The following is a 25,625-nucleotide window of genomic DNA, read 5'->3' as shown; positions in this document are numbered from 1 at the left end:
AGCCCACACAGGTGCCCGATACATGATAACCAGCTGCTTGGCTCCTTCCCTGTTATCACAAGTCCTCAAAGCTGCAATGAGGACAAAACCCTAAACATCTGGATGCCATACACCCCAGCGTCTTAACAATTCAACCAGAAAGGTCTGTCTCTATTTACTTAAAGCATCTAAACCCACTGACAAATACAACACTCTTTTCAGTGCAGGTAACAAGCTTCTGCTCATCGGGTTTCCTGTCTTCAGACTGTTAACTATATCATAACATGCTTACAGTAAAATACCTTTAAAAGTATTTAAGGCAGTTCTGTCTTACATTAAGAAGAGTGGATGCACCAGGAAAATGAAAATCATATTAGGATCTGTACTTTCCCTGATGAATGACAATACAAGAGAACCCCAGCTGTGGGCTCTTTCTTTCAAGTATTATATATAATAACAAGACATCCATGGAGTAGTAGCTTTAAGAGCATAATGCACAAAACCAGTGAGACAAAAATAAGAGAATAGACTAATTGCAATGTTAAAATTCTCTTATTTGAGCATTATACCAGAAGAAAAACATGTTTAGCTATTCCTAAGATAAATCAAGTATCATCTATGTACACATTCCATCTTCCCAAATAATATTCTTTAAACCAGACTCAACATTTAAAGCACTTATACTTACATTCAGTAAAGAAAATACTTAACATGGGCCAGCAACTGTCAACTGATCCTAATTTAGGTAGAATTGCTACATCACCTGTATATTTTATCCAATTTAAAGCTTCTTCCATTGCCAAAATTTTCTGTTTCAAAAGAGGAATGAAGAAGGGAATATGGCTATTAATTCAAATGTATGTAGCATTTTGAATTTACCTTCTACAGCATTTCAGATCATTAATAAACATCTCGTATACTTATTTTCATTACTCTGTCATGCAATGGAGAACAGCTGGACTCCAATATATAAGTTAGGGAACAGTCACGTGGACTCCCTTAGGCTGCTCTTGCAGATCAAGAATGTTTCTGCGATGGTTACAGACACGGATACTGAGGTCTACAACCCTGGGCTGCTGAGGCAGCAGGGGAATGCAGTAACACAAAGGCAGAGGAGGACCCTCGGGTCACATGTCAACTAGGGACCTATCCTGAGCAAAGTCTCGAGGCACAGAACAGGGCCACATGATCTGCAGCAGACACTGACATAAGCACACGGCTGGGCAAACGGGCCACCAGTGCAATGGTACTCCTCAGGAGTCCACAAGAAGGTCACTTGTTTTTTTAAGAATCTGAAATAACTTCAGAAATTAAATAGCTGAATTGCCAATGTTGGTATTAGGCTTAAAGGAACTATATAGACATTCCTGTCCCAATAGCATTACAAATAGACTTATCTTTGCACCTGAATGTTACCTAGCAATTACTGGAAAAAAAAAAAATCTCAAACCAAGGACTTAATTTCATTGGAGGAATATATGTTAGGCAAATAATCTAAAGACAAAATGAGTAACTTGTGAAAGGCTTAAAAGGGAAAAGAGGCAAATCTATAAAATAAGATTATTTATATAATAGGCAGAAACTGGTATTACCAAATACTACATGTAAAAGACTGGATATATACAGACATTATTTGGGAAACATGCAACAAGAATGACTATCATTCACCTGTAATGGGTGTGCTGGGGTCTCATTTTTAACACTTACATTTTCTATTTTATAACCAATTCTCAATAAACCTTCAATAAGGAATGAATCATTCTGCAAAATAAAGAACAAAACCACACATTTTTCTTTAATCTGTCAGTTTTAACTGAGTTCTTTTGGGGGTGGCATGTGTGCTGTGTACACATGTATGTGTGCATGTGGGGGCCAGAAGGTGACACGTATGTATGTCTCCTTTGACCTCTCTCCACCTTATACAGGGAAGGAAGGGCCCTACTCGAACCCAGAGCTCTCTATTTCACTAATCTGGCCAGCCAGCTTGCTCTGGTGATGCAGTCTCTGAAGTGCTAAGAGCACGAGCTGGCCACCACACTGTCCAGCGTTTACTGACATCAGTGCTAAACTTCGGTCCTCACAATCTCCCCACCCTCGGAACTGAATTTCTAATAAAACAAAACAAAACCCTACATTTTAGGGAGGTCATGAGCTCCACGGTGGCGTCTGAATTAACAAGGAAGCACAGACAGGACAAAAGTTCCCCAAGACTACAACAACCTGCAAACTTATCACTTACACTGCATTACAGCACTGTGGTTCCCAGTGCACTCACTGACCACAAGTCTGTGCTCTTGCTTGGGTAAACTTCCTGAGCTATCAGCTGTACAAGTACGCCATGCAGTACTTGACAATGACGGACAGTCATGTTACTAGGTTGGATATTTTCTACAATACAATTATTTTAGAGTACTCAGTCTACTCATCAAAAGAGTGACTGCTGTAAAACAGTGTGCCACACTGTACTGGCAGCAGTCTCTCATACAACCATGTTTACCCTGTCTCATGTTTACATCGAGAGGTTGGCTAATAGCATCTTGCTTGGTGTTCAATGCAATCTTTAAGATTCACACAACAGTGAATCCAGCTAATGACTCAGTCCTCAGAATGCACCCCAATCCACTAAACGATTTCTGACTACACTACTCTACATACATAGCAATGTACTTGCCATAAACACTGACATTTGTGTCCCTTTAAGATTCTAATGTAATTCAGAAATAGTCTTCCATACAGATTCTAGTTAAAAATTATACTGTAAGCCAGGATAAGCCTTTAATCCCAGCACTCAGGGGGCAGAGACAGGTGAATCTCTGTGTGTTTGAGGCCAGCCTGGTCTACAGAGTGAGTTCCAGGACAGCAAGGGTGGTTACACAGAGAAACACTGTCTCAAAAAAAATTATATAATATATAACATAAAATGTACAGATTTTTGAAGTTCATTACACCTAGACTTTTAATAAAGGTACATTTATCAGCTGTATGTTATTACAACTGATTTTAGCAGAAAACACCTTTTCCAAATGTAAGCTTCAACTAGAACAGTACCAAAAACTTCAAGAAGAAAAGAATCATATGGAAGATCCACGACATAGTACAGAATGCCACCTCAAGTCTTCCCTGACAGACTCTCCAATGCAAATTACCTGTTGATGTGGTACTCATGTCAAAAGACCACCATTAGTTTCAGAGCCCGTGACAGAGGCTTCATACCCCAGTGCTCACAGTCATTTATAATGAGTTCCAGCTTCTATTCCTTAGCACGATGCAATCCTGATACCCACTGGGGCACATGGATCCAGTCTATCAGCTTTATCATTTTCAATACTGAGCATGTCCATGGACACAAAAAATAAAGCACTGTCTTGCTAACTGCTATAAACTCGAAACGTAGGACAAACATCATGTATTTACATCCTTGTGTTTGTTTGCTCATCTTTTTTCCTTTTGTGTGTGTGTGGGGAACACAGTACAGTGCATGGATGTTTGATACATGAACTTGTGTGTGGTGATGCACACACCTATGCATGCATGCATACATGCAGGTCAGAGGACGACACCAGAAGCTGCTCTATCACTTCCCACCTTTCAAACAGTCTCTCCTCACTGAATCTGGAAGTAGGCTGGTGGCCAGCTAACTCCAGGGAGCCTTTTGTCTCCACCCCCTCACCACAGTGTTGAGGTTACAGGGCCACGTTTTCACAAGGGGGCTAGGATCCAAACACAGGCCCCCCAGTCCACACAGCAAGCACTCACCCACTGAACCGTCTCTGCAGCTCCCATTCATTTACAGTCTAATGAATGGGAACCACAGCTACCACTTACTGCAACTTTCTTTGCCAAATCCACAATGTCTTCCATCAACTCAAGATGTTGTAATTTCTTCAAACTTATCTCGGCGGCACGAGAACGGCTTAAAGACAATTTTTTTTTTTAAGATTAGGATCCCAAATGTACTTATTTACTAATGTTACATTTATATGAACTTTATATTTATAGTTCTATTTAAACTATGTGGAAAGTTCTTTTTCTTTACTCTAGGTAACAATACATCAGGTGTTCAATAAACAAACCAGACACTGTATCTTTTCCTCTTTTCTGTAACACTGGTATTTATAAATAAGCTTATTAATTGTTTTACTCAGCTTCAAGTTTACAATCTATTCTATTAAGGTAATTCATTAAAATGTAATAATTATTCATTTATATTCAAATCCCAAGTCTTTACTTTTTCTATCCAACTAAACAAACAAAAAATTAAACAGTATTCAAGAAAGAGGCCCAGGCCTCCCATTTTCTTTGATATTCCTCATACAATGTGCTATCACAGTTCTTAAAATTATTATTCCATAGTAACTTACGTGGCTTCCACACAGGGATGCAATCTTGATATTATAGAACTGTGCTGATGTTGAAAAAGAAGTGGCCAGAAGATATATAGCTTAATGGTGTCACAGTAATCTTGCAGGATAGAAAGTGGCTTACTACACCATATATTGCAGATGTCATATTCTTAATTAAAATTAAAAAAGTTTAAAATTAGTATTTACAAATGAATCAATGCCATTAATAGGGGAAAAGTAAATAGGTATAAAAAGGTAAAAACTAAAGGAATAAAATAGTCAATCTATTATATATTAAGAATATTTAAGTAATGGCTGAATTCTAGCTTAACAAAAAGATTACAGTTTCTGAGACAAGAGTCTCAGCATGTTGATCAAAGCTGGCCCTGAACTTCCAATCCCTCTGCCTCAGCCTCCTTCCCAAGTGCTGGGATTACAGGCCTGTATCACCAAATCAAACTAAAAACACATCTTAAGTTGTTATGTTGCTGTGACTGAATGGCCAGACTCCCCTTTACAGTCTTCAATAAATTAGCATTAAAGTGTTAACATACTCACCTAAATTTTTCTCACTTTGGGCATAATCTTTATATTGCATACCCTAAAAGAAGAAAATTCATTCTGATTTTTATCTGGTAAAATGTGAAAGTATGTATGACCTGTGGTTTCTGCACTCCTGTGGGCATTCTCATGGGGTTTGCGGAGTGTCCCTACAGCTCCTCCTCAGGAGCTTGGTTAATCTCCAGTCAAAACAACTACTTCTTACCTCCACTCTCTACTTCCCTTCCCTTCTGAAATCACCTCCTCAGAAGCATGTGTACCTTCCTGCACATACTCATATGCCACAAAAGCCCCTCTCAAGTAGAAAGCTTCTGTGACATAAAACTTTCAACAAGCCTACTTACCACTCCATTATAGTAGAGCTCAGTCACTCGGACATAATCATCAGTGGTAAAGTCAGGGGCACAGATACAGTCATCCTCATAAGGGCAACCTTCCAACAATGTATCATCTGCCAAAGTGAAGTCTCCCTCAGGAAAATCATCCATGGTGTACAATCCTAAGGAGACAACACACACTCAGATCAACCATCGCCTAAGGCAGCAGCAGTTTTCCCTGTGGTATATCAGAAAAATATCTGGGGTCTGCATCCTAGGGAAGTAACTCCGATCAGAACACTGAGGTCTCATCCCTGATCCACTGTTCTTTTCTTCAGGTTCACATATTCACCAGCTCTACTCTGAACTCATGATAAACCTGTCTCCCGTAGGTAGAAGGGCATCTTACTCTGTATGTGCCTAGCAAACTATGCCTTTAAAAAGTGTTTGCTGGATGCAGAAATGACCTTCTGCTACTGGGTACTTCCCTACACGCTACATACCATACCCTAACATAAACCATTCACAGCATACAAACTGCGATACTCTCAACCATCCCGACTCTACTGAGAAAGCACTTCCTGTCAGCTGCTCGTAGGTCCCCAGTTCCTATTCATCTCTCAGTAAATCTCTTCTTGGGCGGAGGGCAGAGTTGGAGTGGTTCACTGTAACACTCTGCTCTCCATGGACGCAGCCAGACCTCCCGTCCTGAGAATCCCTGCTTGCTACTCTCTCACCTACTACAGGCACAGCCAGTGCTCCTACCTCACTGGAGCACAAGTCATTTTTAATATGTGGGTCAGTGAGGAAGAGGAAGGCTAGTGTGAAGTTTTAGGCTGGTTTTCCCCCTAAAGAAAGTTCAATAATGAGGGTTTTTCAGATTAGAGCTGCAGTATCACTGAAAACTCAGCATTTCATTACTTCTTCTAGTTCTTGACACTAGTAATCACACTCTCTTCTTTCCATCACCAACACCATCATCATACCCTCCCCTGTCTCTCTGAACTCTACTGTTGTTAGGTTTATCTTTAAAGAGGCCATCCACACACATATTTTTTCAATCAAGCAGTATGTTCAGTTTGATTTGTGAAAACCTCACAATATCAAAAGTGAAGAGCAAGCATTAAAGGCAACTTCTCACTAGTCCTCACAGTCACTTTTCACAGTAGACTCACATCACCATCTCTACTGTACAAACGGGAAAACACTTCAGTACCATTAAGGAATTTGCTCAAGGCCACCAAATGAAGGACAACTCAACCCCAGTGCTCTGGGCTCACGATCTCTTCTCTCTCACACAGTAATTCACTACTTTTCCTTATCAAGAACACTGGCAATCAGTCTTCCCTCTTCCAAGTCCACCAGACCAGTCATATTAAGGCCTCTGCTGATGATGCCTTCTCAGAGTGTTACTGCCTACCTCACCAGGCTCCTCTTTCCCAGGGCCACTTCTCACACCAGCATCCTCACTGATCAACTCCTCGATGACCACACCAGCAATCATTACAGCCGTCTTCTTTCCCAATGCCTCCTATTCTTCAACCTACCCAAGAAATTTTCTTCCTCTTTCTACTGAGTCCTCCATTTTCACTCACTTTTGGGTTCCTACAATTTGGTTCCATTTCTACCATTTGAAGGAAACTGCTCTGAATAAGGTCATTAATGACTATGTACAAATAAAATGGTCACCTGTAACACCTGAGAAGTTTACCTGTTCTGCATGAACATCACTTCCAGAGTTTAAGGAATTTACATAATAGCTGGAAAAAATAAAGATACCACAGTACCCAAAATAAGGCACATAATATGGAATATATTAGCCTCAGAACATATACTTTTAAGTTCACATTTTTTTTTTAACTATGAATACAGAAAAGAGACAAGAACTGTCATAACCCACAGTCACCACCATGGTGTACATTACAATACAATCGGCAGACTCAAGCCACTCTGACATGATGCTAATCATTGAAGTCCAGCAGATCTCATGGTCACACACACAGCAACAACTATACTGTGATTACAATGCTGGTGTAGGTTTCTAAAGTTCCATTTTGTTTAACTAGAGAGGCAATGTGGCAAAAGGGTTAAAAGCATGAACTCTGGGGCCAGACTGAGTGGACTGGAACCCTGATGCTCCCATTGCCCGGGTGTGTGATCTTGGGCAAGTTACTTAAATTTTCTGAGCTTCAGTTTCTCCCCACACCAAGTGTGAATAACAAATACTATCTTCCTGACTAATCGATTAACACATGTAAAGTGCTTTCACGATACCAGGCATGTTAAGAAACACAATAAATACTAGCTATTATTAACAAACACTGGAGATGAATGTTTTTAAATCTATTTTTAGATGATTCCAGCTAAATAGTCTACCTTAATTGTTAAATCCAAAGAGCACTTTTCAGCTTGCAACTTACTTGACACTGTGGACCACTTCCTCCTTCTGAGAACTCTTCATATGGACTCCAAAGACCATCTTCTGGTTCTCCTCCTATTGGTCTGGCTGCTCTTCCTCAGTCTCCTTCATGGGCTCTTCTTCTCCATTCCCGCCACCCATATCAACTCTCTTTTCTTCCCATCTCACTCTCTCTGAGTGACCGACCTCTTATGCCCCACGCCCATGGCTCGAAGCAGCACTTTCTCAACTGTCGCTATCTGCACCAGGTCTGCCATTTCCATTGATTGTATGCATTTTCACCTAGTATTTCCCTTTCCCAGAGTTTACATGACCTAAACAATAATGTCTGTGATACCACAGGTTTGATATACAAGTTTTCCCACACACATTAGATTACTACTAAAACCCTTCAGGTATTTGTGTACCATTTAAATTAGCTCAGGTAGTACTACTATAGGAAACACTGGATTCCAAATTTCCAAATGCTAAAGATTCCTTCATCTTTCCAGGCTGAGCCACATCTCTCAACTTCTAGAACATCCATGTCAACTGCTACTAGATCTTAACCAAAATGTCTCATAAGCCCCTCAGATTCAGGAAGTTCAAAGACAAACTTGTTTTTCCTCAAAAGAAAAAAAGACTCAAAAGGAGCCAAGTTCTTTCCTCTTTCTATATACTATTTATCAATTAACTGCTCTAAATGCCAAATAGTTATCCAAACCAAAAATGTGGAGAAACCAAAAATGCAGGTAATATTGACTGCCCACATTTCAACACAACTTACCTACACCACTACTTCTCTAAAAACAAAAACAAACACCTGAATGAACCACATACGTCCTCTGTGCCCAATGCCAATGCCTTGGTCAGACCTTCATCTCTTCTCTGAACTAAGACAACAAGCCATCTCCTAAGTGGTGGCCTGCTTTCACCTCAGCATCCCGTGAAGCTGAGCTTGTCATCTCACTGTCAGGTCCACTCAACAGCCTCTCCTTAGCATCAAACAGCACTCTTTCCCTACAATACACAGGACGAGGCCTGGTATAACCCCGCTCCTGCCTCTACCTCGTCCCGCCATGACACATGGCCTACACTCAGTCACACTTGGCTGCTGTCCACTCCTTAGCAACTTTATTCTGCAACCACAATAATGCCCACCAGTTCCACTCAGTTCAGGAAGTATTTCCTGGTCCCCCCAAGTTCACCTTTGCTCTGTAAGCTTAGAGCACCATGCCCACATCACTGGAAGCAGTTTTCCTATTACTTGATCATCACAGGCTTACTTATCTGTTACATCACTACGGGTCTAGAAGATAAACTGTAACAAATCAACACATTATAGAGTTACTTAATATTTTCCTTTAGAATGTCTTAACCTATGGCTTAATTTTAAACTTGTTTTAATTTTTTTTTCTAACACAAACTAAAACTAACATAGTTAAATACTAAAATAAAGGAATTTATTAGATACTAAAGAACTCTACCAATGGGGAGAAAAAGTGGATCACAGGTTTTATTTTGAGACAGAATCTCACTATTGCAGCCCTACCTAGCTTGGAACTCATTGTGTAGACCAGACCAAGATGCCCTTGAACTCACAGAGATCCACCTATCTCTGCCTCCCAAAGTCTGGGGTTAAAGCTGTGTGACCTTAGGTCTGACAGATCATTGATTTAATGATGATGATGATGTTTTGTCTATTTATAGACAGAGGAAAACATTTAAAGCTACCCTCTCCCCCCAAAAGCAACAAAACCTCAAGTTAGAAACTAAACTGACACCTAAAAGCTAGAGGCAGTGGTACCAAAAGACATAATGGATCCGGAGAGGAAACCCTGGACCAGGAGCCCAATGTGTAATTTGAAAATGGGTCCAGTTAATCTCCCTGACTCCCAGCCAAAACTTATACAATGCTTTCAGAAATAAAGTACTCCCAAGTTAGACTCAAAATTCTCAAAGATGAATCAAATTGTTCATAACCAATCATCATCAAACAAGGATGAGCAATCCATCATGAGAGACAACAGAAAAAAAAACAAGCAATAATGTTAGAAACCCCCCACCAAATTTTCAGACAAGAGATGGCCAAATCCAGTATACAGAACAGCTACAAATTTAAAAATGAACACACAACATGAGAGTAAAAGAATGACTAAATATGACTGAAAAAGAAATCACATAAAACTTTTAAAAATAAAATAAGCTGCCAGGTGGTGGTGGCGCACGCCTTTAATCCCAGCACTCAGGAGGCAGAGCCAGGCGGATCTCTGTGAGTTCGAGGTCAGACTGGACTACAGAGTGAGATCCAGGAAAGACACCAAAGCTACACAGAGAAACCCTGTCTCAAAAAACCAAAGAAATAAAAATAAATAAATAAATAAGTATAAAATAAGCCAGGAATGATGGTCATGACTGTAATCTCAGCAACTCAGGAGGGAGAGGTGGGAGAATCCAAGTCCAAGGTTAACCAGAGCTACACCACAGGACCTTGTCTCAACAAACACAATACAGACAGATGACTGATAAGCAGGTAGCTAGGTGCTAAAAGCGAATATATATGTAAACATATATATAATTAAATATTTAAAAGCTAAATTAAAATAAATTAAAAAAGACTAACTGTTAAAAGGAAAACTTGTTAATCAGAAGATAAACTCATTAAAACTATCTAGCACCTATGAGAAATGAAAAGTGACCCAGAAAAAAATGAATACACATATGCCCTGTTAAAACTTCAGAAGAACAGATAAAAATCAGACATTATTTAAATAATATAGGACTTCTAATCTCACAATCTTCTAGATCTAATGAAAGGCAAAATTCAGAATTAAGACAGACCATGTATCAAAACTGTTTATTTAAAAAGTAAGAGACAGAAAGACTGACGGCTCCGTGGTTAAGAGCACCTTCTTGCTTTTCCAGGACCAGAGTTCAGTTCCCAGCATCCACATCACCTGAATGCAATGCCAGCACCAAAGCACTGAATGCCCTGCTCCGGCTTCCAAAGGCACCTGTAAATGTATGTGGCCTATATTCACCACACAAGCACATACATGTAAAACAAAATTTAAATGACTTTCTTTTTAAGTGATGGCTAGGACTGGAGAGGTGGCTCAGAGGTTAAGAGCACTTTCTTGTTCTTCCAGAGGTCCTGAGTTCAATTCCCAGCAACCACATGGTGGCTCACAACCGTCTGTAATGAGATCTGGTGCCCGCTTCTGTCATGCAAGCATACATGCAGGCAGAACAGTGTATACATAATAAATAAATAAATCTTTAAAAAAAAAAAAAGTGATGGCTAATCCTGGTTGTAAACATGACTAAATCTGGATTAACTAAAATCCAAGCATCTGGGTAGCCTGTGAGGGATTTTCTTGATTTGAATCATCTGAGGTGGGAAGACCCATCCTAAATCTAGACCACACCTTCTGATGGGAGCCACATAAAAGGACTTGGAAAATGAAAGCCTTTGCTTTGCCTGCTTGCCCCGACTCGAGCTGACAAGTTCATCTCTCCTCTTGCTGAGGCGAGATTCCTTTGCTGGTATTAGAACTTACACCTTTGGGACTCCAACATAGACCGAAGACCAACTCCAGATAGGGAGTGCTGAGACAGGCAGTCTGGTGGACTGAACTACTAACCCATTACCACAGACCTTTCCACTGGCAGAGAGCCACTGTTGGGCTACCTGGACCACAGCCTGCAAGCCACTCTAATAAATCCCCCTTTAACACACACACACACAAACTCATCCTCTCTGTTCTATTCTGTCCCTTTAAGAGAATTCTGCGTGACACAAGCAGTGTATTTAAACTTGGGGGGGGGGGGGGGCGGGGCGCGGCGGGGCAGGGCACGCACTCCTTTAATTCCAGCACTCGGGAGGCAGAGGCAGGCGGATCTTTGTGAGTTTGAGGCCAGCCTGGTCTACAGAGCGAGATCCAGGAAAGGCGCAAAGCTACACAGAGAAACCCCGTCTTGAAAAACCAAAAAATAAAATAAAAAAATAAAAATAAACTTAGGAGTAAAATGACACTCCTAACGACAATCAAATGCAGCTAAAGTAAAATAATATTTTTTTTCAAAAAAGTATAAATAAAACTGGCAACAGACTGCACATCCTTGTTATACTAACAGATTAAGCGCCTTGAACTGTATCAAAATGACTTCTCTAATTCAAGGATAAAATAAAAATGATTTTAGATAAAAAATGAGTAGACCACCAATCAAGAGATTTGAACTCTACAGGAGTTTCTAAACCTAACAATCAAAAGATATCTTGTCTGATAGGCTAAAAAAAAAAAAATTCAAGAATATATTCTCTATAAGAAGCACCTAAACTATAAAGAATCTAAAATAAAGTAAAAGAAAAAGAATATTCTGGGTAATTTCTACCAAAAGAGAGGCTTTAAAGACAATTTAGGGTTGGACAATGATAGGGTACAGGTCCAACACACCAAGAAACCAAGCTTGCATGCATCTAATAAAGGAGTCTCAGCATCCACAACAGGAAAACTGTTGGGACCATTAACAAGTCCTGGATTAATAATAGTCTCCGTCTCCTAACTACTATCCAGTGACTGCAGCCAAGCATCGGGCTGGTCAAATGAGCAGGGAAAGACAACCCCGGTCAGCTTGCCTCTAGTTGGCACACTAAAGAGACATGAGAAGTCTTGGGTAAGTAGGATGAACAAAAACTAATCAAGACCAAACAACCCAATTTCTAATCTTTATATCTAACAGATTATAACAATTACAGAATGCAGACTTCACACATGCACATAAAACATTAAAATTATTCATAAACAAATATTAAATTCGACATTACCAAGACCATAAAACATAAGAACTGTTTTCAAAAAGGTAAAATACAGACCACATTCTGACAATAGTTAAGAAATCAAAACAATGAAAAAAATCAGCATATTTAACAACAATAAAATAAAAGCCAAAGATAAATTACTCCTTTGCCAAAATTAATAAAGTAGATAAACTTTTGGCAAGACTAATAAAAAAAAGAGCCAGTTATGGTGACTCAGGCCTGTAGTCTCAGCACCCAGGAAGCTGAGGCAGGATTACCCTGTGTTTGAAGCTAGCCTGGACTATCTAAGTACCAGGACAGCACAGGATACAAAATAAGCCCCAGTGTCATCAAAACAAAAGAAAAAGAGAAGGGGAGAGAGAGGCAGTATAAATAATATTCAAAATGAGGAGAGAGAGATAAAGGCAGGACATGCAAAGCAAAAATTTTTAAGTGACTAAAATGCCATGAATTTGACACTAATAAACTTCAAATTTTTGATGGATAAACAAATTTTTGAAACTACCAAAAGGGAACTGAAAGAAATAGAAAACATGAACAATTCCACTGCAGTTTAGCTGCTGCTAAAGTGCACACACAAAAAGGATATACTTAAGTCACTTTTTAAGTAAATTCCAGCCAATTTTTAAGAAACTGATGGCTCCAATCCAAACTAACTACTCAGTACCTCACTTGGGAGGTTGCTGTGACCTTAATATCAAAATCAACCAGTCAAAAAAGGAAAATGAGAGGCCAAGTGTGGGGGTGCACACCTTGGCTCCCAGTACTCAAGAAGCAGAGGCATGCAGCTCTGAGTTTTGAGTCCAGCCTGACCTATATCAAGAGGTCTAGACCAGCCAGGGCTAGACAGTGAGACCCTGTCTCAAAAATGGGGGGGGGGGGCAATCTGTTTATAGAACGGTACAAAATACTAAATAAAACATTATCAAACAGCCCAGCAGTACATTAAAAAGAAAACCTTAAGGCCAATTTGGATCTATTTCCAGAAAGAATTTAAAAAAGCCAAGTGGATCTCTATGAGATCCAGCCTGGTCTACAGAGCCAGCTCCAGGACAGGCACCAAAATTACACAGAGAAACCCTGTCTTGAAAAACCTAAAAAAACAGTCCATTATTTGGAGGCCTGAGAAGGCTCAGCAGTGCTGCTCTTGCTGAGGATGTGGGTTCACTTCCCAGCACCCACAAGGTGGCTCACAACTGCCTATAACTCCTGTTCCAGGGGATCTAACACCCTCTTCTGGCCTCTGTGGGCACCAGGCATGGAAGTGGTACACAAGATACATATGCAAGCAAAACAACCATACATATAAAATAAAAATATTTTAAAAATATATAATTTGTAATCAGTTTCACTGAATAGCTTGGAGAAAGGTTGAAACAAAATCTCAACAAATATAGAAAGGCATGTAAAAAATGGCAGTCTTTACTAACATGACATAGTTATCTACAAAACCTCCCAACAAATGCTACAATTCCTTTAAAATTGGGAATGAGACCTGTATGTGCACTATAATCAATTCTAATGAACACTCACAACCACTTCCACTGAACACAATTTTGAAAGTATGCCAGAATACACACACACACACACACACACACACACACACATACACACACACACACGCTTTCACACATGAACAGGAAAATAATTGGAAAGGGAAAAAAAAATAAACATCACCACTGCAAATGACAGAAAATCCAATGAAATTCCAAAATATGAGAAATAAAATGCAAAGCAGATAGTTAAAAATCAGTATTTTAAAATATGCTGTAAATTTTTATTTACTGATTATTGTCAGCAAATCTTGATGGGGGGGAGGGAGGAACGACTATTATTTATAACAGCAACCAATTTCAATTCTTCACAGAAGTGATTGGATTGCTTTCAATTAAGCCCCAGAGGGCTTTTCACGACTGACTGATTCTTAAAGGTCAAGGGTCCAAGAACAGGTAAGACTCAAGAGTTTCTCCCTCATGAAGATGACTGAGAGGCTAAGAATGTAGCTCAATGGTACAGAACCTGACAAGGCTCACTTGATTAAATGACCCAGGACCATTTAACCAGTATTAGAAATGGGTTTTGTTTTTGTTTTTTTAGCCAGTTGTGATGCCAAATGCCTGTATCTCAGCACTCAGTGAGTTCAAGCCTGTCCAAAACACAGGAACAGATTTCAGGTAAAGCTACAGTGACAGTCACTAAGAGGGTGTGGACAGAAATACTGTAAGGGTTAGGTGACAGGAAACACAGAAAGCCAGCCCCGGAACAGATCAATACACAGGAACTCAGCAGGCAGGTGACGGGTGCAGCTCTGCAGAAGCAGATTCAGTACACAGAACAGAGGGGATGAGCACGAGATGAAATGAATGCGCATCACTAACTCAACATCATTTACAAATGAGTATAAGTAAGTAAGGTATCATTATAAAAACGTCTAGGGCTGGAGAGATGGCTCAGAGGTTAAGAGCACTGACTGCTCTTCTCCAAAGGTCCTGAGTTCAATTCCCAGCAACCACATAGTGGCTCACAACCATCTGTAATGAGATCTGGTGCCCTCTTCTGGCATGACATGCAGACAGAACACTGTATACATAATAAATGAATAAATAAAATAAACCTTAAAAGAAAAGTCTAAAAAGAAACACAGAGCAAAGGACATTTCCAATTAGATTACATTAAAACTAAGAATTGGGATCTAGGATGTAGTTTAGTGGTAGAAAATTTTTGTCAAATGCATGAGGACCTGGGTTTTTTCAATGTACACTAAAAAAAAAAAAAGCTACTATTCATCAGCTTTAAAAGACAATTCTGTATTTCTTAAAAGTGTGTGAAAAAGCATGGCCATGTTTTTCACACAAGGGAACTACATGATGCATAAACATAAGAAAAGATTCTCACTCTCATTAATAAATGCAAAATTAAATCACAATGATCACCATTCAAACTACTGCCAAATACAAGAAATCTAAGGTAAATGTTGGACAGGTTGCAGGTTAACTGTAACGCTCATATAGTGCTGACCGAAGTATGTAAGTTGACAAAACTATGAGCTAAAACACAAGTTGGTACGACCACTTCAAAACCGACCTGAAATCACTTCCTGAAGTTGAACGTTTGTAATCCTGAAGGACCAGCAACTGTGCCCTAGCCAACAGCTGCTGACGCTGGGCACTCCACCCTATTTTTTTGTTCACAAAGCACCAAAAATGCTTTTTAAAATTACGTACTTTCCACATGCTGCTAGGATGTCTAAAGAAGTTCAGCACTGAGTTTAACTGCAAAGGATACATGTCTGGAGTATCCTAAGAACATTTTAAAGTCAAACTATGATTCTTCTAAACGTGTAACTGGGCCAGCAAGATGACTCAGTGGTTAGGGGCACGTGCCACCAACCCTAACAACCAGAGTTCAATTCCCCAGATCCACATGGTGGAAGGAGAGGACTTCATGCCGTCCTCATGTATGTACCACGGCAGACTCCACACAAGAAAAACAGGTGTCGAAATGTTCTAGGTATTATAGCTACTTTTACCATACAGCTGAGTTGAATAAAAGTAATTATACACACTGATAATTAACAGAAAAAACCCAGTGATACCGATGTCCTGCATAAGTGGACGGAAGACGTGCTGGGATAAAGAGAGGTTTTTCCACATTGTATATTGACATTTTAAATTATTTTTGCTTTCCTACTTGGAGCTGTACCACGGTTCTTCCAAGTGGGTGTGCTGTTTACTTTTCTTATGGAAAACAGAATAACCAAAATGCCCACCAACAGGAAAATGCATCAACTGCATTCTAGTCACCCAGTAATACACAAGCAGTGAAGAATTAATGACTTACATCTGCAATGAGTATTAGTAACTTAGAAATACAGCAGTGAGTGAAAGCAAGCTTCAGAAGACCACACCCATAATAATGTGTCTTACTCAAACACAGAAACCATACATACAATTCAGTGCTGAACGATACACAAAAATCTGATTAAAGTGTTTAAAATACAATAATAACATGAATTCAAGATAATGACCTCTGAAAAGTGAACACATACAATACTGGTTAGGTAGACTCTTGGACCCACTGGTCGATTTTGTGTTCAATGGTTTCATTCCACAGCCTGTAAATATGTTACATGTATTCTGAATATACCAACTACTACATCAAGGAGGAAAGGATTTAAAGAAAAAACATCATACCTTTAAAACGCTTTTAATTAAATCAGTTCACTTGCTACTAGAGATACACATAACATCCCATGAAATTCTATCTTTACATCAACCATAGCAACATTAGATAACATAACAAATGTTTGTTGGAATTAATATTATGAAGACCAAATTAAATAAAGACTGAACCAATTAGCTATGAGAGATTAACCCATTTGCTGTCACATGGCTAGACAGAAGACAGGCTGTAAGCAAATTTAGCAGGAAGCTAAAGTCATAAAGAAGATGGTCAGTAAAGAAAAGAAAAAACTGTAGTTTGTTAGCAGGCATGTGAGGAAATGGGCGTTCTCAATATCAATGATTGTAAAAGCTGGTACAACCACCTTGAGAGCGTCTATCACATCTGGTTAAATGGAAGACACATATGTTCTACCACCCAGCAAAACCATGACTAAGTGTACTTCCTAGAGAAACTCCAAAGGTGTTCATAACAAACAGGTACAACTACAGTCATTGCAGGACTGTTTTAAAGAGTAAAGACTGTAAACAATTCCAAAATCCATCAAGAACAGACTATAAAATAAATTATGGTATATTCATACAATGCAGTGCTACACCAACAATTATAATAATTCAAAGAAAGTACAATTGTTCGATTTATTCATATATATCTCTCAAAATGTGATGCTGAGTGATAAAGCAAGTTGCAAAAACACAATTTTTATCCCTTTACTTTAAAAATCAATACTATGTATTGTTTATATTCACCAGTACCGAATTATAAATCGTGCAAGGAAATGACACACAGAAACCTCAACACAGTGGCTATCTCCAGGTAAGGAGGGGAGAACTCTCGGCACCTCCAAAGTTTTTTAAGTGTTTTGGGATTTTTTGTTTGTTTGTTTTTTGGTTTTTTTTTGTGTTATTTTTGTCTTTTTGTGGAGGATTTGAAGTAAATTTGGCAAATAATGATAATAATAACAAAGAAAATGTCTGGCTTGGTTAGATCTGCCTATGTTTAATCTTTGAAGTATTCCAGAAAATGAAAAGGCAACAGCAAGGAGACTGAGCAGGAGAGGAACAGGCAGAAACCGCAGCCCTCCAGCGCAAAGCACGAACCCGTGACAAGCACCACAGCACCAATTCCGTCCCTAGAGGGGTTTTACCTTTCTTTCCCCGTGTATCCTTGTAACACACCCGTTTTCCTCCCAATAAAACACACATTTTTTGAAACAAGTGTTCTAACTAGAGCAGTGGTTGTGAGAAAACTGCCCAAGAGAGCAGTAAAAACCTGTACGATGTCAACCCTGGCTCCCTCGCCAGAATCCAGAGATTTATATGGCTGCAATAAAACACCCTACCATAACCACGCAGTGTTCGCAAGACCGCCTGGTGAGAAGACATAAGCGCACCCTTGAGGGAGGACTGGCCAACTGAAGGACGTTTAGAAGCTAGAAGCTTCTGCAAAGGGAACCGTGCACCGGTGCCAGCCCACATTCGGCTTCATTTGGGTCCTTTGTCCCCCCTAGCCTGCCCCCTCCCCGCCAAGCCATGGCGGCACAGGCTTTAGTGACGTCGCCACCCCTGCGCCACAGCCGCAGCAGCCCCTGCAGCAGTCTGGAGGGCAAAGGATGCTCCTCCAAGGAAGGCTCCAGGAGGTGGGGGGCAGCACTGCGTCCCCTCCCTGGTCCTCCCCAAAATCAGAACGCAGGGAAACAGCGCGCACGCGCGCTCCATGAGCCCTCGCGAGCCAAACCCCGCGCGCGCCGCAGGACCCCTGCGCAGCGCACCTTTGGGGGGGACACGCGAGGACGCACCCGCGCGCGCGACCGACCGACCGCCACTGCAGGCTGCCGCAGTGGCGGGCGCGCGCGCTGGGTGGCGGGGGCCGCGCACAGCACAGGGGAGGCAGTGACAATGGTGGTGGTGGTAGCGGGGGGACCCTATCCAACAGAGACGAGGACGCCCACGCCACCGCAGGGAAGGGCGAGCCCAGGAACAAAGCGGGGCCAGCCGCGGACACAGAGGCGCGTCCCCGCGCGCCCGGGACGCGGCGGCCCGGCAGGGACGTCAGCCCCTCGCGTTAGGGGGATGCGCACACCCCAAGCCCACTCCTACCGTGACGGGACACCCGAGGACGCCCCCCACCCGGCCCCGGGACAAAGGGGACACACCCACGGGGGTGGGGGGGGGGAGCAAGGGCGGCCACACCCCCTCCGCGCGCGGGCGCCCGCCCGCCTCGGCGAGACGCGCGGCGGCGCGCAGACCCACACTCACCACACACCCACGCGGGGAGGTGTGGAGCGCCCCGGTGCCCGGGCATCTCGGCTGCGGCGGGACCACGCAGACACCTCCGGGAGCCCCGCCGCGCGCTGGATCTGCACTCACCCGGGCCCGCAGCCCGCGAGCCCCGGACGCGGGCCGCCGCCGCCCCCGCCGCCGCCGCAGCCTCCGGCCCCTCCACGTCCACCAGACCCGCCGCGCCAGCCAGCGAGCGAGCGCGCCAGCGAGCGGCCAGCCGCTCCTCCGGAGGCTGGCGGGTCACGTGGGCCGGCGGGGGCGGGGGGAGCGGGGCGCGCAGGCGCAGTCGCCGCCCCGCCCCCTCGGCTGGGCGGGGGAGGGGGGTGAGTTTGCGCTAGCCCCCGCGCTGTGCGCCTGCGCCAAGCGGAGGGGCGCCTCCGAGCCCCCGCTTTTTCCTCGGGATTGATTTATTTAATTTATTTATTTATTTTTTTTTTGGCTCCCACTGCGGCAGTCTGGTCGGCGCCTGCGCGAAGGGCTGAGTGCGGAGGGGCTGGGAGGGAGGGAAAGGGTGGGCGTGGGTGGGTGATCGACGGAGCCAAGGTCGAGGGCCTCGCTTCTTTCCGGGGACCGAGCCCCTCAGGAGGGAGAGGGAGAGGGCAGGACTCCGGCTCGGGTCCGGCCCGGGCCTGGCCTGGCCCCCGCCTCGGGCTGTGTGTCCCGAGTTGGCGCAGTTTCCCCCCCCCCCGCCGCCGCCCCGCTCCGCTCCCCGCCCGGCTGCAGGGGCGCGCGTGCACGCGGAGGGGGCCCTGGTTTGGGGGCGGGCGGGCGCGCGCGCGAGCATCCGCAGCGTTGTCCGCGTCCCTGCGAGGAGGTTACGTAAGGGACCGGTGGGGAGGGGAGGGGGAGTCTGTGACCACGACGACTGTGCTCCTTCTCCGCAGATGGTCTGAGGCCACAGGGAGAAGATGGTGGAAAATTCCCCGTCGCCGTTGCCCGAAAGAGCGATTTATGGCTTTGTTCTGTTCTTAAGCTCCCAGTTTGGCTTCAGTAAGTACTGGAGTGATGGATGGCCAGGGCATCTCCTGGCCCTCGAGGAACCAGGAAAGAATGCGCGTGTCTTCTTAGACTGTGCACACTTGAGCTGCTGATTCCACCTCTGCCTCCTCTTAAGGAGCCCAGGAAGGAATCCGCTGTTTGCCCAGTGTTTATGTATCCAGCACTAGGTTTAGTCTCCGATATTTATCCGGCACCAGGCTCCACACCAAAGTGAATAAAACCTGGCCCCTGCCCTTGAGGTCACGGTCTTGTGGGGAAGTATAGCAAACCTACAGTTAATGCAGCATGATGAATTCCCGGGGAGAGCAGTGGGAGCCTGAGAAGTCAGGTCAGCTCCTCCGGGGCACTCCCTGGCAGTTTTATCAGAGATGAATAAGGCGATGGGCCAGGGCCATGGGAGAGTCCCTGAATGAAGCCTGGGAAGGTTTGGGTGTGAGGGGTTTATAGTTCCGGGGCAGCATGCTGGAGCTGAAGAGTGTGGCTAGAGAAGTCAGGTGTAAAAATGTACACTTTGCATCTACTCTGATCCCCGTAATGTCCCATTTTATAGATGAGAACACGGAGGCTGGCTTAAAAAACTAACGTGACCAACTCACACGGGGAGGACCCAAGTCCCTCTGCAAAATGTTGGGGAAGTATGAGGCAACCAAATGGAAGAAAACTAGATGCCCACAATAGAACGTTCTGACATTTTAACTGAGAAGTTTTAGCTCAGCTCTACAGCCTGGTCAGTGGAATAAGTCAGTGGGATGAAGAAGTTATAACCGAGTTCAAATTCTGGCTCTTTGATGGATTCCTTGTGTGGCCTAAGAGTGTTTGACTTACTCAGGTCTAAAGTGCCCTCATCTGTAAGGGGATATTGATAATGTTCACTGTTGATGCCTTGCATGAGCTGGCCCTGTGAAGTAGGCACTGTACTGGTGTCCTCAATTTAAAGATGAGAATACTGGGCTTAAGTAACTTGCTCAAAGCCACAAAGCTAGTAAACAGTAGGACTGGAATTAGAACACAGGCATACTGGTGGACTTCACTGCCTTTGTTGGCTCTTGTATTAACTCGGGTATTTTATGTAAAGAACTTAATGCAAAGAAACAGTGTTTAATAGGTGTTAGCTACTATTTTGTAAATACCTATTCAAAGAGTATTTTAAGGATTAGAAACTATACAAACCAGTTAAATGAGTGTCAAAAAATTAATTCGAGAATTTATTAAGCACTTACAAGTACCAGGCAGTGTTACAAGCCAGGGAATAGCAAAACAGCCAAGCCTTGTCTGCTTTCACTGAGTTTTCATGCATAGTTGGAGAGTCTGGATAAGGAGCAGGAGGAGGTCCTTCTCCTGTACTGTATGCTGTCTTTTAGTGCTCAGTCATTAGCACTTACCACGGTGTAGGGAAAAGATCAGTTTAACCAGCCTTGTTCAGCACTGGTGCATAAGGAAAGCAGAAGAATCTCTTCAGGATTCATTGTATTCCACAGTCTTGACACACTAAGCTCTGTAACACTTTATTCTTAAGGAAAAAAATGACCCGTCATCACTGATGTAGTTTGAAACTTGTATAAAATTTACACGCGTATCTCAGGGCCGTTTGAGGGTTAGATGCAGAGAAGTTCAGAGCCTGCATGTTGTCACTGCATAGGAACAGCGGAAAAGGGGGCCCTAGACTCAGCAGTAAGGGAAGGACGGTCATGTGTAGACAGTCAGAACCAGAGGGACAAGTTCCCCTGTAGGCAACTAAATGCAATGACATCTGACCTGTGGAGAAGTATTGAACACAGAGCATGTAGAAGCAACTCACTAGATGCTGTAAAAATAAGTTGCTAAGAAGCAATGTGTCCTTTGACTGTTTAGTACAGTGTGAGAGCTAAGACTAAAAACTTAATAATATGGTAATTATGGTAAGTATTACAAGAATGGCACACACAAGAAGCTAAAGATGCTGAAATCTGAGAGTCAAGCATGCCTCGGGAAGATTCTTGTTGTATCTGAACCGTATAAACTGGATTATGCCTTGCTAACTTTCCTCTCTTCCCTACCCTCTTTATCCCGCAGTACTTTATATTGTATGGGCTTTCATTCCCGAATCTTGGTTAAACTCCCTGGGCTTGACTTACTGGCCTCAGAAGTAAGTTTAATATTTCTTTAATAAGGGTAAAACTGTACTCTGTTTTGAAGGATCATAGTCTTCTCTAAAACACACACCTTAAATCATTGTTGTTTTAAAGTCCATAAGTAATTGTGTTGACATTGAAAATTGTGTTTTATTTTTGTGTCGGGGAGGTGGAGTGGAGTGGGAGGGTGCTCTCATGTGTTTGGCCACATTTGTGTGTGAAGGTGAACATGTTTGCATGTGCGTGTAGTGGTCCCAAGTTGATGTGGGAGTCTCCCTTGATCCTTCTCCACCTTAATCGTGGGGGCAAGGTCTCTCACTTGAACCCAGAGTCTTGCTAGCCAGCTTGCTCCAGGATCCCCTGTGTCTGCTTTTCAGTGCTAGGATTGCAGGTAGGCCATGGCAGGTCCTCACACTGGAGCGGCAAGTGCTTTAACTAGTGAGCCATACCCCAGCAGAAACTGAAAGTTTCTTCAAGGTTATTAATATATCACTAATTAAATAAAGATAGTGGTGAAAACACATTTGTCTCCATTTCCTCCATAAAATCTTTCTAAAATTATACTGTTGCTGAAAAATCTTTTAAAGGTGTAAGCATACAGAGATAAAATAGAAGAGCAGACCAAAGATACTAACAAAACTTTGGGATAGTCTTTGAGATAGAAGAGTCTGTTTTTTCCATGTGCTAGAGGAGGAGAGACATCAAGAATATTTGTGCCCTGGAATTCCAAAATGGCCTCAGACCTTAGAAACATCAACCTCTCTTGGTAATGGTAATAGTGCTGACCTGCTGACTCCCCTTCCTTACCTTAAACCTGGAGATCGCCCCTGCCCTCCCCTGCAGAAAATAGTTCCATCCTATGGAAAGTGTGGTGGAGAGTCTGCAGTCTGGAGGTCACCGGGATTACCTGTAAAAAGGAAGGACGCACAGGGGCCTGTAATAAGCGAACATCTGCATGGCTAAATAACCAGGGCCGGTCCCTCCCTTAGCACCTTCCCTTAGCTTCAAGTTCTATACCGCCCTCTCCCAGAGAAAGATGGGAGGTGCCTTGCTGAGAGAGCTGACCAGGGTAAAAGACAGGGTCGATAATTTCTGACCTTTCTGCCATCTCTGCCCATGTGCACACCTTATTTCCTGTCAACTTCTTATCACTTGGATCTTAAATATGGACTGTCATAAATCCCAGACACTAGGAGAAAGTCTGTCCTCAAATGCAAAAGAAAGAGACTCAAAGGAAATGGAGCTAATGTCAGCTACAGAAGGAAAAAACAGTTGAATCATCAAGGATGAGAAAGGCTCCTGAGCAGCGTGCTGTCCAAGGAAGTGTTTTTTTTAATTACCAATTGAAAAGTTATAAGCATGCTAAAACTAAAATGCTACCTAGAAGGTCAATTGTTACATGGTAGTAGAGAAAGCAGAGAAGAAAAACAGAGGAAGTGTAATGTATAAACACTATTAGAAGTTCTAGGAAGGGGAAAAGAGGGAGGAGATTTGTAATAATAAATAAAACCTGGCAAGATAGAGCACTTAGTGAGCTTAACTGTATTGAGAGGGAAATTGAGAAGCATTAGTAATTTGAGTCTGAAGTATTGAAAGGTACTAGGAAAACAGCCAGAAACCTGGAATTCCAGAAGAAACAAACAGATACGTTAAGATTCTCAGTTGCAGATGCTGTTTACATAGTTGTTTTTAAATGCCAACATAATAAAAGTGTAGTGTAACTATTGAACGTATGTGGGAGAAGGAAAGGTCTCGTTTTCATATTAGAACATCTAGAGAAAATGTCTGAAGCTGATGAAATCAAGAAATAATCATGTGGGCATGTTATATGGAAATAAGTATGTACCAGAAGACACAGCTCAGATGTTGAAAGGGCTTGTGTGGGTGGACTAAGACTCTAGGGTCGGGGTGGCTTGGCTGAGACAGGTGAATGCAGCCTAAACCCTTGTTTAGGATTATCATGTACATCTGCTGCTTTAATAAAAATCTAAATTTTTAAAGTATGTTTTGTGGGCTGGGTGGTGGTGGCTCACGCCTTCAATCCCAGCACTCGGGAGGCAGAGGCAGGTGGATCTCTGTGAGTTCGAGGCCAGCCTGGTCTACAGAACGAGTTCCAGGACAGCCAGAGCTGTTACACAGAGAAACCCTGTCTTGAAAAAAAAAACAGACAAACAAAAAGCATGTGTTGTGAGTGCCTCTTGGGAATTATGACCTCTTAACATGTGTTAACCTGCGTTAATGTTCGCTTCTGCAGGTACTGGGCCGTTGCGTTGCCTGTCTACCTCCTTATTGCTATTGTCATTGGTTATGTACTCTTGTTTGGAATTAACATGATGAGTACCTCTCCACTCGACTCCATTCATACGATCACAGGTAAGTTTATACATAAATCGAATTATGGAGGCATAGAGGAATGAGATGTTAAAACTTTGGTCAGAAAAGCAGTCAATAGGCTGCAGAAACACATTGAGACAAAGGAATCTGTCATATTAAGCATGGCGTGGTGGTTAATCTTGATTGCCAACTTGATGGGACTTAGAATCCCCATGGAAACAAATATCTGAGCAGTCTGAGTCTTATTCAGGTTGGCTTTATTGAGTAAGAAGACACTAAATGTGGAGGGTACCGTTCCTTGGGCTCTAGCACTGAATAAAAACAAGAAAATGAGCTGGATATAAGCATGTATCCCTGTCTGTGACAAGCCGCCTCTTGCTCCTGCACACACCTTCCCCTCCATGGTGTGCTGTATCCATGTAACTGTAAAAGTAAGCCCTTATGTTGCATTTGTTAGGGATTTTGTTACAGCGTGAGACAAGTAACTCCAGGTGCGTGGTGTTCGTCATTGCCTCCTGTCATCCTGGTGGACAGTGCAAGCGGTCTTAACCCACCACAGAAATTACAGAAGGAAAATGCTTGGCTCAGCAGAGCTTTTCTTTTCTTGCAGATAACTATGCTAAAAATCAACAGTGGAAGAACTACCAAGAAGATGCCATCCCAGCATTAAGAGATGTTCCCATCAGTGAAGTAAACAAGATGTTCTTCCTTGGGGCTCAAGACCTTAACACCCAGAACTGAGCTGTGTGTAAATATCCTAACACCAAGCATGTACAAGTTTGGGGTGAATAACTTTGAAAATAATTATATTGGCTGTCCTTTTAATACCCAATATTGACATGTAAAAACATGAAAGTTGATTTCTTAGATTGAGTTCAAGTAAAATTGTAAATATTTTCAGTTGTTTTTTTAATTGACAGACTACAAAACCACATTGTACTATAATCAACTTTGTGTCTGTCTGTATGTACACACATACACATGTTCCTTGGGAATGCACACATGTAGTGTTTGTAAAGGTCAGAGGGCAACTTATCTCCTCAGGAACACTTTATTTGAGAAAGGGTTTCCCATTGGCCTAACTTCACCACTTAGACCAGGCTAGCCCACAGCTTCCAGGGCTCTCCCTGTCTCTGTGTCCCATCTTGTCATTACTTTTATGTGGGTGCTGGAGAGCTGAGCTCTGCTCCTCAGGCTTTTACAGACTATATACTGTGCCCACTAAATCATCCTTCTCTACCTAACATAAATATTAGTGCTTCCCGTGACCAGGGACTGTTTAAGCATGGGAAGGGTA

The 25,625-nt window shown here is 42.6% G+C and overlaps 2 protein-coding genes across 14 annotated transcripts in view; one reads left to right on the top strand and one right to left on the bottom strand.

Annotated features, from left to right (window-relative positions):
- Positions 1 to 19,094, bottom strand: part of Ttc3 (tetratricopeptide repeat domain 3) — a 110,752-nt gene extending 91,658 nt beyond the window's left edge. For 4 of the 13 annotated variants that reach the window (XM_015999843.3, XM_076549261.1, XM_015999840.3 and 1 more), the window contains exons 1-6: positions 5,228 to 5,382; positions 4,881 to 4,923; positions 4,341 to 4,491; positions 3,805 to 3,892; positions 1,648 to 1,740; positions 668 to 788 (exon numbers count right to left, since the gene is read on the bottom strand). In XM_015999843.3, coding sequence (XP_015855329.1) covers positions 668 to 788; positions 1,648 to 1,740; positions 3,805 to 3,892; positions 4,341 to 4,491; positions 4,881 to 4,923; positions 5,228 to 5,371 — 640 coding nt within the window. In that variant the 5' untranslated portion in view covers positions 5,372 to 5,382. Of the gene's footprint in view, positions 1 to 667; positions 789 to 1,647; positions 1,741 to 3,804; positions 3,893 to 4,340; positions 4,492 to 4,880; positions 4,924 to 5,227; positions 5,402 to 7,620; positions 9,049 to 18,860 lie in introns of those variants that run through there. The other 9 variants (XM_076549263.1, XM_076549260.1, XM_076549262.1 and 6 more) reach the window with 9 other exon arrangements.
- Positions 19,095 to 19,194: 100 nt separating this feature from the next.
- Pigp (phosphatidylinositol glycan anchor biosynthesis class P) lies at positions 19,195 to 25,224 on the top strand. The gene is made up of 5 exons (XM_006981355.4): positions 19,195 to 19,366; positions 19,769 to 19,874; positions 21,936 to 22,008; positions 24,249 to 24,367; positions 24,939 to 25,224. The coding sequence occupies exons 2-5, from the start codon at positions 19,793 to 19,795 to the stop codon at positions 25,067 to 25,069; spliced, it is 405 nt and encodes a 134-aa protein (XP_006981417.1). The 5' UTR covers positions 19,195 to 19,366; positions 19,769 to 19,792; the 3' UTR covers positions 25,070 to 25,224.
- Positions 25,225 to 25,625: the final 401 nt, after the last annotated feature.

This window comes from Peromyscus maniculatus, chromosome 12 (assembly GCF_049852395.1).
Source record: "Peromyscus maniculatus bairdii isolate BWxNUB_F1_BW_parent chromosome 12, HU_Pman_BW_mat_3.1, whole genome shotgun sequence".
Lineage (NCBI taxonomy): Eukaryota > Metazoa > Chordata > Mammalia > Rodentia > Cricetidae > Peromyscus > Peromyscus maniculatus.
Note: the sequence above shows the minus strand (reverse complement) of the source record. Positions and strands in the feature narration are given on the sequence as shown.

Bases quoted from the DNA above. Each gene is read 5' to 3' on its own strand.
- Pigp (XM_006981355.4), top strand. From the start codon at position 19,793: ATGGTGGAAAATTCCCCGTCGCCGTTGCCCGAAAGAGCGATTTATGGC. The intron at 22,009-24,248 runs GTAAGTTTAATA...TCGCTTCTGCAG, and splicing joins TTGACTTACTGGCCTCAGAA to GTACTGGGCCGTTGCGTTGC. The intron at 24,368-24,938 runs GTAAGTTTATAC...CTTTTCTTGCAG, and splicing joins CTCCATTCATACGATCACAG to ATAACTATGCTAAAAATCAA.